Source organism: Prunus dulcis, chromosome 5 (assembly GCF_902201215.1).
Source record: "Prunus dulcis chromosome 5, ALMONDv2, whole genome shotgun sequence".
In the NCBI taxonomy this organism is placed as follows: Eukaryota; Viridiplantae; Streptophyta; class Magnoliopsida; order Rosales; family Rosaceae; genus Prunus; species Prunus dulcis.
Genome location: NC_047654.1, coordinates 16,767,877 through 16,789,891, shown reverse-complemented (window position 1 = coordinate 16,789,891; position 22,015 = coordinate 16,767,877). Strand labels below are relative to the sequence as shown.

General features: G+C 37.9%; 2 protein-coding genes and 1 non-coding gene across 7 annotated transcripts; all 3 read right to left on the bottom strand.

Moving 5' to 3' along the window:
* Positions 1-1,629: 1,629 nt before the first annotated feature.
* On the bottom strand, positions 1,630-17,079 carry LOC117627065 (transcription initiation factor TFIID subunit 2). 4 transcript variants are annotated; one of them, XM_034358963.1, is made up of 25 exons: positions 16,861-17,079; positions 16,279-16,621; positions 15,907-16,052; positions 15,754-15,820; positions 13,225-13,424; positions 12,966-13,119; positions 12,187-12,271; positions 11,947-12,038; positions 11,425-11,550; positions 11,273-11,326; positions 9,908-9,976; positions 9,671-9,768; positions 9,223-9,567; positions 9,048-9,135; positions 8,776-8,901; positions 8,631-8,687; positions 6,097-6,176; positions 5,956-5,998; positions 5,463-5,549; positions 4,666-4,755; positions 4,214-4,272; positions 4,033-4,123; positions 3,774-3,939; positions 3,475-3,658; positions 1,630-3,271 (listed from the first exon to the last, which is right to left on the bottom strand). In XM_034358963.1, exons 1-25 carry the CDS (start codon positions 16,974-16,976, stop codon positions 1,828-1,830), a joined length of 4,410 nt encoding a protein of 1,469 aa, XP_034214854.1. In that variant the 5' UTR covers positions 16,977-17,079; the 3' UTR covers positions 1,630-1,827. The 4 variants fall into 4 exon arrangements, with proteins under 4 accessions (XP_034214854.1, XP_034214855.1, XP_034214857.1 ...); XM_034358964.1 differs by lacking the exon at positions 11,273-11,326; XM_034358966.1 differs by lacking the exons at positions 16,279-16,621; positions 16,861-17,079 and adding an exon at positions 16,126-16,243.
* TRNAF-GAA lies at positions 15,237-15,308 on the bottom strand. The gene has a single exon. It is a non-coding gene; the product is annotated as a tRNA-Phe (tRNA).
* A 976-nt stretch (positions 17,080-18,055) lies between the features above and the next one.
* LOC117628332 lies at positions 18,056-20,564 on the bottom strand. 2 transcript variants are annotated; one of them, XM_034360753.1, is made up of 4 exons: positions 20,134-20,564; positions 18,683-19,693; positions 18,478-18,574; positions 18,056-18,333 (listed from the first exon to the last, which is right to left on the bottom strand). In XM_034360753.1, exons 1-4 carry the CDS (start codon positions 20,466-20,468, stop codon positions 18,199-18,201), a joined length of 1,578 nt encoding a protein of 525 aa, XP_034216644.1. In that variant the 5' UTR covers positions 20,469-20,564; the 3' UTR covers positions 18,056-18,198. The 2 variants fall into 2 exon arrangements, with proteins under 2 accessions (XP_034216644.1, XP_034216645.1); XM_034360754.1 differs by having other exon boundaries at positions 18,683-19,690.
* Between the last annotated feature and the right edge of the window lie 1,451 nt (positions 20,565-22,015).

Here is a 22,015-nt window from a genome sequence, read left to right as displayed (position 1 = left end):
TATCTCTCTCTATTTATAGACTTTAGACTTTAGACTTTAGATTTTAGATTTTAGAGCACCAAAGCAATGTTATTAAATATTTATTTCAATGGGTTTGTATAATTATTACCAACGGAAAGGTCGGTACCCAATAGTAACACTGACAGAGAGAGAGAGCCTTTAAATATATTAATTCATTGATATGGTCCTTTCGGTCTCTTTGCGTGTTCTATTTGCAGAGTAGGTAGATATAAGAAGTATACCATGTATGTGTTTCGTTCGTACGGCTACGGGGGGAGGAGAGGGCCCCTACTGTCTTGCATTGCATTGCTCTTCTTATTTATTTATAATTATATATGGAAATGGAACAGACACACAATTCATCATGTTCAAGTCTCCCTCATGTGGACTGTTGATTTGGTGATGATGACAAAATCCACAAAAGAAAATAAAAGAAGAAAAAATTATATCTAACGTCTTTCTTTTTTTCTTTAGTGCAGTTTCTTTCTTGTATATAATGTATGTATGATATTTGCCTGCTGCTGAATATGCAAATGTGGCCTCTGCCTAACCACAACTTCACCTGGTGACGATGGAACAGTACAATTTTGCTTTTGCAGTAAAAATTGACCGACCGTTTCTTGTTGGGTGGGAATATATAGAACGAAAGTAGAAAGCAAGCAATTGGTAGCTAGTGTTTGAATTTCCCTTTTAGTATAAATCATTTGTTTCCACCTTTTATTTTTATTTTTATACAAATACAAACCATACTGAGAGAAAAGGAATTCAAACACATAACCTCAAACGCCCTTAACATTCATATTATTTACTGTACCCTAATTTATTTGTTCTCGTTATCTTTCAATTTCAAGACATAAAATGATAATTGAAAATGGTCCAACTTGCTATAGCTGAACTACTTTTTTATTGCACGTACAAAAGCTTAAAAATTACAATCATCAAACTTTACCTAGCCTAGGAGGATGCATGCATGTGGCCTATGGCCTGTGGGTGGTCATGGTTCAAGGAGCCAATCGTAGCCATTGAGGCAACGCACGCAATCCATGGATCTTTTAGGGGCCGTGGGAGTGGGTGGGGTGGGGGCCCTTTTCTTTTTTTGACATTTTGCTTCTTTCACCCTTTTTAATAAGATCATTGAGTGAGAGATCGACATTAGAACAGAATAGCATCCTCAGCCCAGCTATCACCGAGTCTGAGCGCCATCCATTTTTTGGCTGCACAACCCAACTGTTCCCGTCTACAAACCCAAAGCTTTATCCCAACCCAAGACAACAGTAAAAGTCAATTTTTAAAATGTCCCATTTTCCCAAGTTGAAATGAAATTCTCGTAAATTTTAGAATACATTACCAACTTAGGAGTTTGAAGAAGGATTTGACTTGCACACCAGTGGTTTGGTAGTATGCATGTGTATGGGAAAGACCCCCTCCCCTCGTAATTTAGAGCATTGCTTGTATTAAAAACAAATAAAAATACATTGCCAGTGTAACACAATCGACAGCTTGAAATTTTTAATAAAAAATATGTAGGCCATTTGTTAACATCTACGGTTGCTTTAAATGTTCAGCTTCACAAAAATTCAAAGGTTTGACAAAGAAAAAAAAAAAGGCGGTATTTTTGGCACTGGCGAATGGCGATTGTTAAGAATATGCTCGCACCAAACAGTCGGGCCTAACAATGAGCAAACACAAAAGCATTTATAAACTAATATTCTGTAGTGTCTGCTTCTGTCTCTCACAATATCACTATACACCTGAACACACAATCCAAAATTTATATTTCCGAGTAGCAACCCTCGTTCAATTTGTGACAAGGGTACAAAACATTCATTACGGTTTGCTCTGTGTTCGGATTTTTGTTTTAATACGAAACCTGGGAGTAGCAGAAGTACCTTCTGATGCCTCAGGCCTGGTGGCTTCGACCCCTGTGATCACTAATTTGTTAGATCCACTGGGCTCAGCTGGTTTGAGTTGCACATTTGCCGGCTTTATACCAAGTATCTCTTTCCTACTGTGTGGTAAGTCCGCGGAAGATACTTTTCCGGTCTCATTCAACAACTTTGCCAATTCCTTCTCCTTCTGTTTTTTCTCCTTCTTTAAGCGCTTCCGCTCCAGATACTCGGGATCATCTCGGTGCCCCTTGTCCCGCTTTCGTTTCTTTTCCTTGTCTTTCTTTTTCTCCTTTTCTTTCCCACGAGGAAGAGAATCCACCATGCCAAATGAACCACCGTTAACATCATTCCTAGGAACTGAAAGAGCTTGGAGACTTGCATACTTTTGGACATCTGCACCTTGGTTATCCTGGATATACCTAGGTGATGGATCTTCAGGCTGAGGCAGTGCAGAAACTTTGCTTGAATCAGCAGTGCACTGCAATTCCTTTCCTATATCATCACCGTCACTCGCAAGTTTTGCACTACCAATGCTGGCAGTCATCCGGGATCCAAGATCATGCCAAGAGTTAACTTCCTCAACATTTTGATTGCTATGGCTCAGAGTCTCTGGAAAATTTCTGTGAGGCGCATCCACAGATACTGAACTGCTTGGCCCATGATCAGTTTCAAGATGCCCACCTTGTGACCTCTCAGCAGTTTGATTATCACATTCTTCTGCTCTACTAGTAGTAGCAGATCTTTTGACCCTGATCTTAACAACTGGCAGCTTCCGTTTATGGCTGTTGGAAATGGTATCTGCTTCCTTGAAAGGTTCGAGAACTGCCAAGCCATCCTTGAAAGGTTCTGAAACCACTAAGCCATCCTTGGAAGGTTCTGGAGCACCAAAACTACCAATTGAAGGTTCTGTTGCACCAAAACTACCAATGGAAGGTTCGGGAGCAACCAAACCACCACCGGAAGGTTCGGGAGCAACCAAACCACCACCGGAAGGTTCTGGAGCAACCAAACAAACATTGGAAGGCTGTGGATCACCCAAACCACCACTGGACGGTTCTGGAGCATCTAAACCATCATTTGTAGGTTTGGGAACACCCAAATCATCTTTAGAAGCTCCTGGAAAGGCAAACCCATCCTTGGAAGTTTCTGGAGCTGGAACTGATAACCCATTCATGGAAATTTCTGGAGCAGGCAGTCCATCTCTGGAAGTTTCAAGGACAGTCAAATCATCATGGGAATGGTTTGGGGCTTCAGAAGGTGGTTCCAAAAATTTACTTTCTGGAATGAAAGTAGCAAAGACGTTTTTCTGCTCGTGGAAGCTTTCCGCAGCCCCTAGATCAAATGGTTTATGATCTCTGGGTACTCCAAACAGTGTTGGGGCCCTGAAAATGGAGCACGGTTCAAATACAATTAATAAAAAGCATTCGCAAATATCAGTTTTTAATAAACAAATGAACTCCATATATAGAAAAAGAAAAAAAAACCAAATAATGTTTTTCATCTTGTAAGTCATCACAACCAAAGTGTAAACGTTTATTATATGTAAAACAGTAAAAAACAATAAATAGGGGAAACAGGTGCTCACCTTCCTGCAAGGATTTGTAGGATGCAGAATAAGTGATGACGAAGAAAGATATTATTAAAAGCCATCCGGCCTTCAAGTAGGCAAAGCAAATCCACAAGAGTTTGGCTCCTAATGTTGTCATTAAAATCAGATCCACCTCTAATCTGGCATAATCTCATAGCATGCACAGCCAATTTCACCTGCCCTGCAATCAAGGAATATAATAGAATGATGGAAACACACACCTGGAATAAATATATTCTTGAGGGTAAAAAAGGGCCTAGAAAGACAGTTTTTCAACTGAAAGTATTGACAAGAACCTCTGAAGGATGTCTCTTCATCTAAATATTTGATAAACAGTTCCAAAGCCGCGTCAATGCCTTTGCAGTGGAACTCAAGATCAAGGAGTGCTCTGCTTGCTTCAACCCGAACTTGCCATATTGCCTTGCTATCCCGAAAAGGTTTTACAAGTTCAAATACGCGATCCTGCAGCAAGTCCCAAGTACTACATGAAGTCCCAAACACTACATATAAATACAAGAAATTTGAACAGCAATTAACAGGTGAGAAATTATTCACCAGAGGAACAAAGCCCAACAGTTTTAAGGCAATCTGTGTCAGGGACCTAATACAGCTGACTGACAAGATACCATTGTAGCTAGGCATCAACCTGGTACATGCCATTTCCAAAAACATGAAATCAATTATAGTTATTATTTGATATAATCCACTGTATTCAGTGTGAAATGAGTTAATGCACCTGTCAAATTGCAAAATCCGATCAATGCGCTTCAGCAGAGATGATAAAAAGAGAATACTCTGCCACGGAGTAAAGATAACACCAGAGCACAGTAAGATCCTCAAATAGAATATAGGGCATAGAAGGAAAATGTGATGCAGCACGCACCAAGGGCATAATTTTCTTTTTCACAGTATTGTAAATTTCATATTTGAAAATTTAAGGATTATTACATGTGGGACCCATATCAAATATTGCATGGAATGTTTTGTTTCAAAGGTTATGCCCTAATCTAGTCCAATACCAATACAGAAGTGCACATTTATAAAGTAGTCCACCAAAACATGTGCATATTGTATAATCTAGTCCTGCATGCTTGTAAGGTAAACCAGAACACTGTTCATCGTGAAAGATAACACTGACACACATGGTAGCTTCAACAGAATCACTGAGCATTATCATATAAAACAAACCTGTTGCCCAAATTCAAGTTCTCCAACAGACTCAATTAGTGCAGCAAGCCAGAAGACATCAGAGTAAGGGTTCCCATTGTTGTCATTGTACTGTGACAATTGAAGACAAAGCAAACCATCAAAAAATTGATGTTCGGAGAGTGCGGCACTGGGGGTAGTTCAAATAAAATAAAATATAGAATCCAGATTGTTTACTGACAAACAATGGTCATGCATGGCACAGAAGAAGCAAGACAAAGGATTGTGTTCTCAAGTTTAGAAAATCCTTTCTGTAGGACCCAAATCTAGGAATCTATGATGTGCTCTTTCAAAACTTAAGAGACTTTCTTTTCCCCTTGCAGTACATAACTCCAAAATCTTATCCTATCCAATACGGATCTCCTTTTTTTTCCTTGGCCAACTCAATCGGATTGGTAATATGGGCTTCTAAGGTGGACTATTTCTCTAAGGCAATTCCAAAAGAATTCAAGAACTTTGATGAGAGAAAATTGTTCCAAGCATATTGGGGGCTAGGTTTTAGGTGAGAGAGAGAGAGAGAGAGAGAGAGAGAGACCAAGTCTCCAGTTTCCATACTGAAATTTCTAGCCCTCTGCATGGGTGTAGGTCAAAAGGTTTAGCCAAGTCACTGTTTTGTTTCACAGTTTGGTTCCATTCAAATTATTGTATGGTTGTACCCAATCAACCCTAATTTGGATTCGAATGACAACAAAAATGGTATTTTACTGACCATAGGCCAACCGTTATGACCATCAATTTTTTGTTCATGCTATATGAGAAATGGCCAAGACAATAACTACCTTCAAAAGTTGTAAAACAAACTCCACAGCCTCTCTTGGGCTTTTCTTGTCAGCAGCTCTGACCATAGCTATAGCATGTGGAATGACCTGCAAGTTAGAGAAAAAAAGAGCTACATTATTAGATCAGGAACTTTACAGAACACATACTTCTTCCAGATGGTCCTTGAGAGGAGACATACATTACTATCAATAATGATGATGATAGAAATAGCATGTATCCAATTCATAGCTTCCAATGTCAAATACATAAATGACACTTGTTGAATGAGTGTTCTGGACAGCTAATTCAGAACTAACATGTATACAGTAGCAGTACTGTACGTCTATGTCAGAAAAAAAAAAAACACATACGTCGATGTGATGTATCTATGTTAATGGGTCATAAAGGCACATAAAATGAAATTGCTTTAGTGTTTTGTGTTAACTAAAGGAATGGCTACCAACAATGACACATCACAAACAACTTATTACATATCCTACCTCGTTGCATTACCTCAAGAACAAAGTACTCAGAAATATCATGAAAGTCATTTGGCCTGGAAATAATAACAAGAAACAAACTTTGTCAATTGGTATTTTTGAAGTAAGCTCTCCACCATTTGAAGTCCAAACTACACATTTACAAAGAACGTACTTGGGGAGTCCAATGTTCGCATCAAACCTTCGACTTTTATAAAATTTCACTAAATGGAGTAGACCAGCCCAATCAGTATCCTGCAAGACAACCAGATGTCAGTAGCAAAAATTGGCATCTCAAGATACAGAAATAAACAATGAATAGAGCATTCCAATCCTACTGTACAAGCTAGGGTTGAAAAAATACCAGGATCACAGATTCAAGGACTCAATTTGAAATACCCTTCCATAAGATACTCTTCCTTTTTCATTGTTAAGGAAACCCGATTATTATAACCAAACAAAATTTGCAATTATAGGTGATAGAAGAACTAGAAGTTCAATTAGATTTTAAACAAGCAATGTGACGAATAAAAAAGAATTAGCAGTACTCTAGATTACTAAGTTATGAAGGTTGCTGAATCGCCTCACTAGAAAGTATCAGATAGTGTTTCTCTGTTAAGAACTAAAAAAAAAAAAAGTAAATCTGTGAAGAACACTAGATACAAATAACTAAAAGTAAAGGTTAGATATTTACACGAACCTATTTCAAGATTTTAACAATGAAGATCACAACTCAAGAAAATCACGGACTCCAAGCATAATAGATAACACTATAATGCATAACAGTTTCTTCTGAATATCTATTCTTCTCCTTTTCACTTTGGTGATAGATGTGTTAAGCAGAATTATGGAGATAGCACAAGCTGCTGATCAGTTTCAAGGACTTTTTTCAGGGCACGAGAGGGTGGAGGTATCCCACCTTCAGTTCGCTGAGGATACCATTTTTTTCATAGAGAATAATGAAGAGTACTGGAATAATCTCCTTCAGATTCTGGAACTGTTCTGTTTTGTGTCGGGTATGAAAATTAACAAATCAAAATGTTCTCTAGTTGGCATTAATCTTGACGATGGGCTGTTGAATGAGCTGGCAGGTGCTTGGGGATGCAATGTGGGGGCTTGGCCTATGTCGTATTTGGGTCTTCCCCTAGGCGGGAACCTGAGGGCGATTAGGTTCTGGGATCCCATTGTGGAAAAGGTGGAGAATAGATTACAAAAATGGAAGAGAGCCTGCTTATCCAAAGGGGGAAGACTCACAATGATTCAGGCAGTGTTGTGTAGTATTCCGATTTACTACATGTCCCTTTTTAGGATTCCCATCAGAGTAGCCAATAGAATCGAGAAGCTTATGAGGGACTTCTTGTGGGAAGGTTTGGATGGGGAAAAAAACCACGCTGTGAGTTGGGAGGTTGTGGGTAAGGCAAAATTCTGTGGAGGGTTAGGGGTGGGTTCGTTGAGGGCTAGAAGTACGGCGTTGCGGGCCAAATGGCTGTGGAGGTTTCCTATCGAACCTCATGCTCTTTGGCATAAAGTGATCAGAAGTATTTATGGAATGGATACAAATGGGTGGGATGCTAAACCTGCGATTTGGGGAACTTGTCGCAACCCTTGGAGAGACATTTCTAGTGGCTATAATTTGTTTCTTCAAGGCTGTGTTTTCGAGGTAGGTTGTGGAGTTAGGGTCAGATTTTGGGAGGACGACTGGAGTCATTGCGGAGTTTTGAAAGAGGTGTTTCCAAGACTTTTCAATTTGTCCAGCAAGCAAAACCACAATATTTCCTCTTTTACGGACTCGGATGGGTTCCCTATCAGCTGGGACTTTGGTTTCTGGAGGAATCTCAATGAACTGGAGACAGAGGAGGCGGCTAGACTGTTGGATTTATTGGAGGGTGTGAGGTTGATCACTTCCAGATTGGATAAGAGAAGATGGAAGCTTGACCCATCCGGTCTATTCTCATGTCATTCTTTCTGTTCTCATATTCAGAATAGTGGTGAGGGGGAGGTCTTCTCTCCGTACACTCAAATTTGGAAGGCCAAGACTCCTCCGAAAGTTAAGATCTTTGTGTGGCAAGCGGTGTTGGGAAAACTAAATACAGGTGATACACTACAGAGACGCTGCCCATATTTGTGCCTGAGTCCTCACTGGTGTGTTTTATGTAATATGGCAGGGGAGAGCATGGACCATCTCCTTCTTCACTGCCCTTTCTCTCTAAAGTTGTGGGAGACGTTACTGAAGGAAGTTAACACGGTGTGGGTAATACCGGAAGGCTGCTTTGAACTTTTTTCCATCAGATTTGATGCCTTGGGAAGGGGAAAGAAAGCTAAAATTCTCTGGGGTTGTCTGATGCAGGCAGTGGTTTGGAACCTATGGCTTGAACGTAACAGGAGAATCTTCGAGGATTATAAGGGAGTGGGAGTGGTAGAGTTATGGGATAGAGTGAAATTTTGGGCTGCCCTTTGGGCATCTACTTCCCCTGCTTTTAAGGATATATCCTATCCTACAATTATGCGTAATCCGCTGGCTGTAGTACCTTAAGGGGTTGTTTAGTTCTGTGTTGAGTGGCCTTGTGTTTGTTTCTCGAGCTAGTGTTTTCTTTTTATCTGTGATCTAAATGCTCTTGTTTTGATACTTTCATTTGAATAAAAATGTTTCTATTTTTTTTATATAAAAAAAATGCATAACAGTTTTAACACAAATGATAATAATATTACCTCAGATGCTGTATTTGCCAACGCAAATGCGGCCTCAATTCGAACTCTCCAGAAGGCCTTGAAACCAAAGAATAAAACTTCAAAAATTTACACTCCTCAATACACATAATTCCGCAACAAGTATAACTCTGAAAGTGACTAAAACCTTGGAGTCAATGAGGAAATTATTGAGAGCATTAACAACAGAAAAGGGAAGCTGCGGTAAGGACTCCAGTGTTGCAATTGCTTGTGCCTGAGCAACAACATCTTTGTCCTTCTCCAACTGATTAATCTGATATGGCATACCCACACTAAAAATAGTCAAGGACAGAACTTATTTACCATAGCAGAGAGAAAATCCATTAGTAAAAGCAGTAAATAACCCATGGATTAAAAACTCCATGAAAGCATATAGAATGACCATAATCTCATTCTTACCCACATCTGTACAGGTTGATTGAAATGAATTTCAGCAAGATATTCCATTTCTGGGTCTGCCCTCATCCACAACAACGGTGATTCCATACTACCAAAAGAAAATTTTCAACATGCTGGAAATACCAAATAGACATTCATCCAAGAATAAACTGTCAAACCGCATTTAATGTTATACCTGGAACGCATATCTAGAGCTGGAGCACCATCCCCATTATCATCAGCCCCATCTAGTTTTGAACCTTTTTTAGGCTTTTGAAAGCGTCTAGCAGCAAGCTTTGAATGACATTGTATTTCCAGCAGCTGCCATACTTCTCCAGCCATTGGCAGAACTGGATGATCAAATGTACCATCAAGTTCATGAGCCCTGATACTCATCATTCCAGGCCATCCATTGTCACCGTCTCGCTTTTCAGATTCTGGATTTGCATTAACAGAGGCACTTGAATCCGACAAGCCTGTGCACCCACGTAAAACTGCCAATTCAACCATATTCTTCCTCTTGTTATAGGAGAAGCCCATCCTTTCAATTTTAGTGCCAATGAAAGAACAGCATATTAGTTACTGAATCTGTAAAAGAGATCCAGCACGAACAAAAGGAGTAACATGTAGCAGACGCACGATACCTCAAGACTGGGCAACCACACAATTCTACCCATCGAGGAAAAAATTCTTTAAGAAATGGACGCTCAAGATTACCAACCTTATTAGCAAAATGCCTAAACTGCACGACACAAGATATGGTATAAGACTAGAGAAAAGTTAATGAACTCTCTATAACTGAAATAACCTTCACATAATAAACAGAAGCCATTGCGGCCAAAAGTTTTAGTCCAACAATATGTCAAAATAGATGTTCATACCTCCTTCGTACTAAGGGATCTCAAAGGACGGGTCTTATCTTGAGCCCTCAAAACTATTGTCTGCAAAATCTGTGCACCAGAGGAGAACAAAACCACAAACCATATGGTATCAGCTGGCAAGAATTTAACAACTATGATCAATTCATATTTACACCTCCATGAGTTGCACGCACCAAACCAACAAAATAAGATTAGAGAACTGTAACTTAACATCGTGTAACCTCTGTTGAATAAAGACTAGTACAAAGCAAACAGAGCTTAAAAGTTGGTCCCCTTCAATTTGCAAAGTCATTAATTGAGTTCTAGGAACTCCCTACTATTAAGTATTTTCATAAAATAATTCCACACAAAACATACTAAAAACTCTCTCACGCAATCCCCTTCCTCCAGTTCCTACCATTCCTTCAGATCACATCCTGTCCATGACTGAACTACATATTTTTTCAATGTTTCCTAAACAGTAAATTACATGGACTCTAGCATGTAGGTCAGATATGGTCATAAGGATACATGTTTGATAACTCACAAGAAAATCAAGTTTTAGGATTACAGGAAAGAAACCAAAATGGGGTATGATTCTGAGACCATAGCTTCAACAAAGTAGAAAGAAAACTTCAATAGCCCCAAAGAAACCTCTTTATGAGAAATGCTAGCTACCTTCCCCTATTGCCTTCCCTTGCCCTTCACATTCACTTTATGTCACATGTATTCCACCCACACATAAATCTATGTATTTAATGTGTTCAAATACTTTTTATTCTCTTTACAGGTAAAATATTAGTATTTTGCATAAAATACATAGAATTATGTGTGAGTGGAATACATGTGGCATAAATTGAATGGGGAAGGCCAGAAGGAGAAGGTAAGAAGGAAGGTAGCTAGCACTCTTATATAATATAACATCCCAAAGCACAAATATTCTCAGCCCAAATAAAGGCTGTGACTTGGTCAAATTAATCAGCCATTATGACTTGGGTCTGAATAAAGGACCAATAACGGAGTCATAGAGGCTTTTGAACAAATTTACCAAATATTAAAAATAAAAAAATTTAACAAACTAAGGAAAAGCAGCCAGCAGAAAACACAAGTCTACGGGGCAATAACAAAGTCATAGAGGCTTTGAACAAATTTACCAAATACTAAAAATAATAATAACAACCTATGGAAAAGCAGCTAAAAACTCTTAACTCTACAACATCTTAATTGATAATATTCGGCAATGTTAGGTCTCAATAAATAAGGTGAAAGAAAAAGCACGATGAAACAGAAGAAATCAGTGAAAGCGACAAACTAACTCAATTCAATCTAAATTTCTTACTTATCAGAACGGTTCATAATAGAGCAACAATTTCCTAGGATTCTTACTTTACGGAAAGACTCGGGTCCCATCTGCTTTTCCAACATTTGAAGGATTGCCACCTTTGTAACAAGTTCACTCAGTCAATAGGTGAAGACGGAGAAAAAGTGAACATATTGATATTCCATAGTAATAAACAAAACATTCAACATGAACTCACAGATTTCCATGACCTAATTTTGCTGTATATTCCAATACATTGAGTTCCATACAAATCCTTACAAGAAGCAGCAGAGCTTAAAGCAGTTGCACCACTATCATCTGCTTTGCAAACAGCACAATTTGCCTGGAATTCCAGAGGGGGAAGGAAAACATTGTCAACAAGAATTCAAGTATAAGAAAATGCAACTTACGCTATAGTTTTTATCTTCTTTTGCCCAAGGGAAGACAAAGACAGAACAAACTAGAAGTAGGAGAGTGAAAGAGTAATGATAAGTAGAAGATATACTTTTTAGAAGACAAGAAATCATGAAAAAGATTTCCTTGATACAAGCCCAAAGGACAAGGGTTGCAGTTGCAGTACTCAGCTAAGAAATCAGAGTCTCTATAATGATCAAGACTTCATCCGTTAAATTCAATGATTCCTCATTACCCATTCTACAATATATATCACTTATTTGCACAGCACAATATATTAACTATTAAGTATGTGGTTCATGCACGTTCTTGTGAGAAAGCAAACCTTATATCTTCGATAGCGGGCCTCATTATTTCCCAAATATTTTTTGATAAACAAATCTGTCAAAAACCCAGCAAGACCATCCAGCAGCCACTCTGACAATATGAGTTAAGCAACCATATCAGAGCCAATGAATTTTCCCCCAAAAAGAAAAAAAAAAAAAAAAAACTTAATAGAACTATTCAGTACCAATGATCTAAATTCATAATAAGTATTACAAGCCATCACACACTACTAGCTTACCATCATTCGGTGCCTCGGGGGTGATATAGACACCAAACCATTGTCTTGCCAGGGCAAACGCAAGTTTAATCCTTGTGTCAATGGTCTGTTGTGAAAAGTTATACACACATCAGTTTAATAGGAAAAGAGGTGGCAAGTGACAGGAATAGAAGACTTATTTTCTTTATAAGTGAAAAATATGAAAGACATGCACTCTTTAGAAGATCATGGCAAAACTGCAATGACAAAAGCTTATCCTTTCATTATCATGAATATACCTCTTATAGCATAATACAGGACAAAGGAAGAGTCAGAGAGGACTTCATTTTTTCAAATAGTGACAAACAAAGAAGACATGCATTATTCTTTCATGTCAAAACTACAATGAAAAAGCTTATCCATTAAAATCATTAACATGCTATATCGTCGATAAAAACCACAATCTTATTGGGAAAAATGGGAGGAAAGGCATTTTAACCACAAAGAAACACTTTAAATATAGAGTGGTCAGAATATCTGAAAAGTATCTATATTGTTGTCTAACCCCTGTCTTATAAGCGGAGAGGTGAACAGCAAGACTTTCTATAATTTTAGCATTCTTAGTATGAATACATCTTGCTTAAGTTAGCTTTATGTTCGGGTATTCATTGCCTGTTACATTTATCAAACCTCCACAATGGATGCTAGACCTATATGCAAGCAAATCTTGCTTCAATGTGAAATCAATTCATCATATGTATGATACATGAAATTCATCCAGACCAGAACTGAACTCGTAGAAATATGGGGAAAAACCAAACCTGATCAATGATCTTCTCATCAAACAAAACTTGAGAACTGAAAATGCTCATGGAGGCCCCCGAACATAATGATGATACTGCCATCTCAGGCTCAATAAAAACTTGCTTGTATGACCCAAAAGGAAAGTTTATCGAAAGGTAATCCTTATAACAGCTGTGGAGTAAAAACTTATTATTAAGGGAATGATGTATGATGTAAAACATGAAGAAACACATCATGAAACTAAACAGACAAAGTTATATGACTAGGAAGACAAACCTAAATGCACCATGAAAAAACTCTACAGTATTCCGAAGCTTTGACATATTAGCTGGCAAGCACATGTGAGATATTAGACCAAGTTGGTGATCAGGAAGGATTTCAAAAGGTGCAACCACCAAAGATATCCACTGAGCACTAACTGGAACATCTAATCTATAAACATATGTTTTGCGAGGAGGATCATCCTTGCTCAAAACCTGCAAAGAATTCGTTAAACATAGTTACGACATCAACAAACGTTAAACACCCATCTGATACAGTAATACTAGATATGGTCATTGACTGGCGAAATACACCTATTTAACAAAAAAACTGCACATAGAATGTAAGTCAGTTAATTTGATATCAAGATAGGAACAATAACCCAAGCATCAAGGAATACCCTAGAACAAATTGTAATTATCCAATTACATCCATAATTGTTGCAACCTATATTTGCATTATGACTTATCTCACACTACCACTGTATCCAATAGATACTCAAGATTATGCCACAATGCTTGGTTCTATAACAAATTGTTCAGTTTCCTCTATATAGACATTATATACATATAAACCTTGATTCTCAAGTTGGAAATTTAAGCCAAATTTCACAGGCCCTCCAGAAGATTGACTTTTGTATCAGTATCTAGTCCATCAGCATGAGGATCACATGGGCAGTGGTCTTCAATAGAATAAGGGTTCAATCTATCAATATCCTTGTCGCATACCATTCCAGCAAAAGCAGAATTTTCATGTAGAAAGGCTACCATATGACAGAACTCCAGATCCTAAGAAATTTATTGCTAAATTCATGAATGAGAAAACTTTCACAATGGCCCAACCAAGAGGGAACACCAAATATCTCGTGCCACAGAAAACACCCCAAACAAATATCATAATAATGACTATGAGTCCTAAGACCTTTAGCTGGTTGTCAAATAGCAGACTAGACCTATTAAAATTGGCACGATTCATCTCAATCGAGAAGCTCAATTGATACTTCCATTAGTTAATTGTCATCTTGCTATATGCATAAAAAGATTGAGAATCAATCGACTGTTACAACTTCATGGTTCCTATATAAAAAATAGGATTAACTACATTTTACTCCCTGCAGGTTAGGGTCATTATCGAAATGGGCACCAAGGTTTCAATTTCATCAATATGAAACCCAACGTTTTTTAATATGACTAAATTATGCACTCTGTCAACTTCACCGTTTGATTTTCTGTAAAATTGTTATCAAATTACACACACCATTGTCATTTTCTTCTTTGTTTTCTTTTACACATCAGCATAAAAGTGACTATCCTACCTGCCACGTCACCAAGTTAACAAAAAATCAAACGGTGAAGTTGACGGAGTGCGTAATTTGGTCAGATTTAAATATGTTGAGTTTCTTTTTATCAAAAAAAAGTTGGGATTCATATTGATGAAATTGAAACCTCGGAGCCCATTTCGATAATGACCATAAACCTGAAGGGAGTAAAATGTAGTTAATCCTAAAAAATAAGAATATAAAGTGTGAAGAGACAAAAAAAACTACATGTTGGTTTACAATTTGCTAATTCATTACAAGCGAACCAACGATCATGTAATATCAATTGTAAAAGAGAGACTAGGATTGTTCATATTTGAAAATCTAGATAAGAAAATTATCAAGAGAATTAAAGTGGAGGAACGTAAAACAAATATAGTTTCTTTTCTATCTTGTCATTTACATGGATCCAGGAAGGCAACAGTCTCAATTGCCTATGTACTGCCTTTTCTTTTCTTTTTCTAAGGAAGCACTGTTCCTGGTATCCAGGATTTACACCTTATCCTTTTTCAAGGAACTACTAGCTGTGTACTCCAGTATACTCAGCCCTCATCAGCCTAGAAGTGCGGCCATTTGCAATGGTTGCCTTTTTCGCACTCAAAAGCAAGATAAACTTTCCATGCTACGTATGTACTGCCCTTAACAATAGTGTTTGTCCAACCACCAATGTTAAAGTTCCACTCAACAGAGTGTCGATCCAATAGATGCCTGCGGTGAGCGTGGATTGAACACGCGACCTCAGATCTTCAGTCTGACGCTCTCCCAACTGAGCTATCCCCGCAAATAATGCACCAATGAAGAATCGAACCCCGGTTTATATCGTGTCAAGGCAAAAATCACACAAAGGGGGTAAGAATTTACTGAATTACACTCTTCCTTTCATGACAATTTTCCTTACATCTTTTATTAAAAGTATCTATTTCTACTGATCTTTCTCTATTGTTTGCTAACCACTGTTTTAAGGGGCTGTCAGCAAGAAAATTAGAATACACACCCGTTGGAATCAATTTTTTGAAAAATTGGAATCAATTAGTTAGGTGCAACCCAACAGATCACAGATTATACCTATTAAATTTAGATTTTATACTGTTATACTTCCTTTGTTGTGCAATTCCACTTTGCACACTGGTTATTTGATTCATCAAAAGCATGTGCACTTTTTCATGGCAAATACACATTAAGATGGCACTTGAACATGAAAAGACATGTTCTATCATTCATCTCACCTGGTATAGTAAGCTTCCAGTGCTAACAGCCACAAGATTTTGTGCAACAGTAAACTCCAGATCATAGCTGAACATGTAATAATCAAATGAATATACCGAAGGTTGTGAATATGCAAAACTACCAAAAGAAGGGCACAAATAGACAATTAGTACCAGCAACTCTGTGAACTTTCATCCATACAAGGGAACCAGCATCGTGCACGCCGTATCTGGTTATCAGTATGCAGAACAGTATCATGAAAGTGAATTCCCGTCTCTGCTTTCTCTACCCAATAATCAATACGAACCAACCGCACATTCTGCACCAACACCAACCTATATGAGAAACCATAAAAAAGTACATTCGCCATCTATGAAGCTATGAACCCTCACCGCGAAAATTCTAAAGAAGCGCAGGGCAACCCAAAAACTGAACTATATGCAAGTTTTTTCACCATCCTAACCATTTACATCAAGCCAGAACGTTGAAAACCCACATCAACAATTTTAAACTCACAAACCACAATCACAACTATATATCATAACCTGCTTGGCTTCCCCAGAGGAATGTTGCACCTCATTATCCACAACCAGTTGCTCCTGCAGTTCGCTTCCGGCCTTGAATGCCTTACAACAATTGATCAGTAAATTTGGGACCAATTCTCTCTCAAGAGCCGATATATAAGTGGAACCTGCCGCATCGGCAGCAGAGCTCGGCGACGTAACCCAACTCCATCTCTTCTCGCTTTCCGCATCTTTATGATTACTATGCGGGTAGTACTCAAACTCAGTCTGCTCGCCGTCGACTGAAACACTCTCAATCCCCAGGTTTTCTGCGTGTAACCCTACAATCCCAATTTCTGGGACGGAAATCTTCAACTCTGTGTACCTACAAAACCAACAAAAACAAACAACAAAATTAAGCAACATTAAGACTAACCATCCAAAATTATAACAATTTTTGGTTCCTCGAGCTCCCTAGTTACATTTCAACTAGAAAAGAACTCAATTGAAGCCTTTCATGAATATTGAAAGCACCAAGTTTGAATTCGCTCAAAACAGATAAAAAGACACCAAGAAAACCGTGAATAGTTGTCCATGTGTGTGGCAGTGAGGGCTGACACGAACCCATAAATGCGACGCTTATCGATGTCGATGGAGAGGCAGAGCTTCTGATGACGAACGACTGGCCCGGAGTTGTCGGGCTTGGCGTCCTCATTCTTGGGCTTGCGAGGCTTCGCCATGGTCGTACGGAGCCTAACGAGAGAAAGAGAGATCGAAGAGCAAGCTCGCGAGCTCACTAGCTTTGTATCTTCTATCTTGAATCTGTTTTCGCTGAAAGACAAAAATGAAACGAGGGTTTTATTTATAGACGCACTCACGGAGGCACGGACTCGCGGCCTTCTCTCTGGTTAGGTTACTCTCTCACCTCTTGGGTGACGACCGTAGCGCTATGCTTCTCATCTTGACCGTCCACTTTTTGATAATACTGATCTACGGTGGATGGAAGATCTTTCCTGGAGTTGACCGTTGGACAACAATGCTCTTCTTTTTTTTTTCTGTAGAAAAAACCGTAGCACTATCCTTTTCATCTTGACCGGTCCTTGTGTTGAAGATACTGATCTACCGTGGATTGAACGTCGGATAACAAAACTTTCTCCGAATTGTCATTCGTCGACTTCCTTGAACCTTTCATCTCTCCCATAAAAGTTCCATCTGCTCACGATACACAGGGTCGATCGCCGGCTCGCTTCCAATCGGGTTAGAACTCATATACGGAACGAGAGCGGCCCGTGGAAATACATCGGTTCTTTCTTCTTTTTTCTTTAATAAAAAAATTTGCATTGCTTCGCTTCACTTTTATTTTTATTTTTTTTACAAATAATATTCAAACTAGTAAAAATTCAGAATTAGACATCAAATCAACCCCCAACCAAGAAAAGATTTTTTTTACTAATTAGACAGAAACAAAAGCCATAATTCCGGACACCCTAGATCAGAACAAAGCGAACGATTTTGTGGAGAAGAAAGAATAACACACCCACCATTTGGGAGGAAATGCATTATTAGATTAAGAAAATGTAAAATCCCTGATACACCCACCAGCTGCAAATGCAAATGCTGAGCAGAACAAATGGGTCTTGGTTGAAGAGAAATTCAATATATTTCGAAGAACAGTAACAAAGGATTTCGTGAAATAAAAAAAGTAAGGTAAGGTAACTGTACAAAAAGTTCCCATCTGTTGAATAAAAAAGTATTCTGCTGCCGCATAATAACTAGAGATTCAAATACATATATAACTAATATGATGTTGTGTGTAAAAAAATCCCACAAACACTATAATATAATATGATGTTGCAGTTATCATTTCCTCTGGAAAATTTTACGTTCAGAAGAGTCAAGCCAAAACAAGTCAACAGAGGCAAATTAAAATGACCTAGACTAGATTATAGGAAATTTTTTCTTCTAGGTGGTGGCTCCCCGAGGCTTCTGAATTCGCATATTTGAGGGGCAAATTTTCTTATAATTTCTTATTTCAAGCTGCCTAGCGGCTATTTCTTCCAGCTTTCTAGCCGCTAGTCCTTGCTTAGCTTCTTCTTTCTGCAAAACTCAATTATAATTTATATTACAAAAAACTAAACTCAAAGGCTAATAAAAACACTTACAAACATGCAAACAATTGAGTCTCTTGATCCACAGTCATTCAATAAATAAAAAGATTTCATGTAAGCACATTTTTTTCACCTTTGCCATTGTCGTGTAATTCCCCCCAACCAGAAAACAATTCTCATCGATAGTGCAGTCTTGTTTATCCGAAATAGGTTCATAATCTCCAAAATCACTGAGTCATAAAAATGAAAAACTTTGTTACATAAATAATGTAATAGAACTCCAATGCACCATATTAATGTTATTGATGAAAACACAAGAAATGGGAAAGGAAACTTACGGCGTAAAGCAGAAAACAAGCCAGAACCAATCAAGGTCCTGGATATCCACAGAATGAACAGTTGAATTTATGGTCTTGATCATATCTCTTCCTCCATCTCCAACAACAACTTGAAATGTGGTGATACAAAGAAATTGAACCTCGATATTTACATCGCAACAACCAGTCTTTACATGGAAAAAGTCAAGGTTCCCCAAATGAACTAAATACTCTGTCTTATAGTCACAAAATGGCCATGGCGGACTCGCAATCTCCAGGCCTTGCAATACAAACATTTTTCTTAGGGAGTACGCAATAATATCGTCATTACCTTTGTCCATACTAAAAGAGAATCCTATAAACTCATCCCCATGTAAGGCACATATAGTCTTGCCGACAACCACAGCCCTCCCATGGAAAGGAGCATAACGAATAGAAGTGTCAACTTGCACCCGATTCCATCGCTTTCTACTCTCATGAAAAGCAACGACATCGAAATTATTTTCTTTCCACCCACACAATGAAAACAAAATAACGCCATAACAAACAGCATAACCAGTTATATCCATATAGGTGTCATAATATCTATAAAATGGAAACGAAGGCATTTCCTCCCAAATATTCCGATCAGGATCATATCTCTCAAATGAGGCCTCCGAACTTAGTGGGAAGCATGCTGGACTTGCAACACAATAAATCTTGTCATACGCAGACACAACTGTTGCTATTGATTTAGGAGCTAGGGTAGGAGGAATAGATGAATGTGTTAACCTATTATTGTTGGTGTCAATAATATATCCACCTTCCTGCATAAGAATGTATAATTTGGAGCGGTTGAAATTCCGTGCAGCTTGAAAGCATATACCCTCACAGAACTTGGCAACAAGTCCAACCACTGGGGGTTCATGAGTGACTCCTGCTCCGTGTTTGAATTTCACTTCATAAATTGCATTAGAGTATTCGCGCCCATAAGAAGACACCAATAAATATACAGATCTAGTTGATGCATGCTCCCAATCCACAAGCAAGCTGCTGGACAGAGAAGAGAGATATGTACGTCATTTAAATCAGGTTAATCTTTTCAAACACCTACCACCTACCTTAGAGTAAATTAATCTTTTCAAGCTGGACAGGCAAGCTATAGCATCTACTTTAGTAAGCACATACACGTATATATAGGCATAAATACAAACAAAACAGTAAGAATGCACGCATGCATCAATAATTTCCTACAAACTGCGAATGAAAGTGTAGGAGTAGATAATTTATCTGGTAGAAGCTGGTTATTTTTCCATGCAAGAATCTTCGAATAATTAAAGATGCATAACTTAAGCAAAATTCTCAGAGAAACTAAACAAAAATAAAATTGATCGAAAAACTTGAAGAAGAAAAATGCGAACCAAAGAACATCAACAATTTTACAGAGAAACAACAATTAAAAAAGAAAAAAAATCACTAAGCAATGCACTGACCTTGGATAAAGCTTAACGGCCTCATGGTTGGGACTGCCGTCAATCACCGTGGAAATTGGAATGGCCGTCGTTACGTGTGGGATGGGGAGTAGTAAGCAAAGCTCCTCCGTTATTGATTTTGTCAAATCAAACAGTTGGCCCAGAGATTCCTCCATCTCCGGTATCTTGCCCAGAGATTTCTTCATCTCCCATATCTTGCCCAGAGATTTCTCCATCTGCGATATCTTGCCCATAGATTTCTCCATCTCCGATATCTTGCCCAGCAGATTATCTTGGCGTGAAGCCACATGGTCTTGACCCGAGGTGAGCTTAGCGGCGGTGGAAGGTTGAGACATGGTACCGGATGATAGGGCCTCTGCTATTGAAAATATTCCAAGTTGGGCTCGGCAAAGGGAATGCCGCGGCCGTCGAAAATTCTAGAAATAAAGATTGAAGAGCAGATGTTTTGTAAAGTCTGAATTGCACAGCGCATGTATTTATATAATGAACTAATTAATCTTGCTAGACATAAGAAACTCTCTTTTTATATTTTTTTTATAGGAAGAAACAGGAAACTTATTATTATTATTATTTCTTTCTTTTTTTGGAAGATATAAACAGGAAATTTTTATTTATATATATATTAGGAAGAAACAGGAAACTTTCGCATCAAACCAAAAAAAAAAAAAAAAACAGGAAACTTTTTCTTTTCTTTTTGGACTGAAGAAACAGCAAACTAACAAATAATATAGGAAGCATGAAAAAGACTTTCCCGCATATCGTAACACGCCCTTTCATGATGTTATGCTGCTTCCCAGTTTCTTTTTTCTTTGGCCTCATCTCATGTTACCCTTTTTATGATTTTTGGGTTTGTTGTTACTCGTTTTATGAGATTCGGTTTTGGGGCCAATTGAGTAAGTGATTTAGTTGAAACTCTCCTATATAACTAACGGGTTATGACTAATTATAATTTACCATCTTCCCTCCCTCCCTCCTGGATTTCTCTCACTCAGTATCTGTTTTTTGCTTCACTCTTGTTCGTTAATCAAAGGTGCCGCTGGACCTCTCTTTCAACTCCGTATCGTTTTTGCTTCTTTGTCCAGGATAATCGAAGGTAACATTATGCTTTCTCATATACAATCTAGTTTTTCTTCTTCTTTTTGAACATTGTGTAGTTTTTTTCTATTTGGTTAAGAGTTGTGCATCTCGGTCTTTTTAGGATCTTTTTTAAGCTAACAAACTATCCGTATTGCAAACTGATTTATATTGCTCTTGGTTGGTAATTAATATGTTTGCAAAGTTCTCTCAAAAAAAGAAAATATTTGCAAAATAATCTATAAGCCTCTTCCAGCTTCATATGCTACCTCTCGTAAGCTTTCTCTCACGCATCTCTCTTGCAATTTACTTAAAATCCAGCCACTAAATTCTTTCAAGGATACTTTTTTGGGTTAAGAGATTTCACTAAGTTAACTAAAATAAAAGTATTGTTCGTTTTGTATTTCGAAGAAAAACTGTTTTTCGAATTTTTTGTTGTGAATTTTCGTTGATGTTGTCCTTTATGTTGCATATCTACTAGTCACTCTTCCTTGCTTTATTTCCTTTTATTTATTTATTTTTATTTAAATGTATGTTAAATATTGTGTAAAGAAATTTATGAGTTTATAATTCATGTGTTGTTTGTACCGTTTAAATTTGTTGCTAATTTGATCATTTTAGGTTGCCTATTTTTTTGTTGTTGCTAGGTTTGTCTAGTCACAGTTTTTTCTTGTATTTAGCCTGTTTCGAGTTTGTATCCGTTTCCAATGTTGGTCCTTCCTTAATTGTGTGTGTAAGGATATCTGAGTTCGAGAAGAAAAAAAAAAAATCAAATAACATAAATTTTAAGTCTTAAATATTCAGGTAA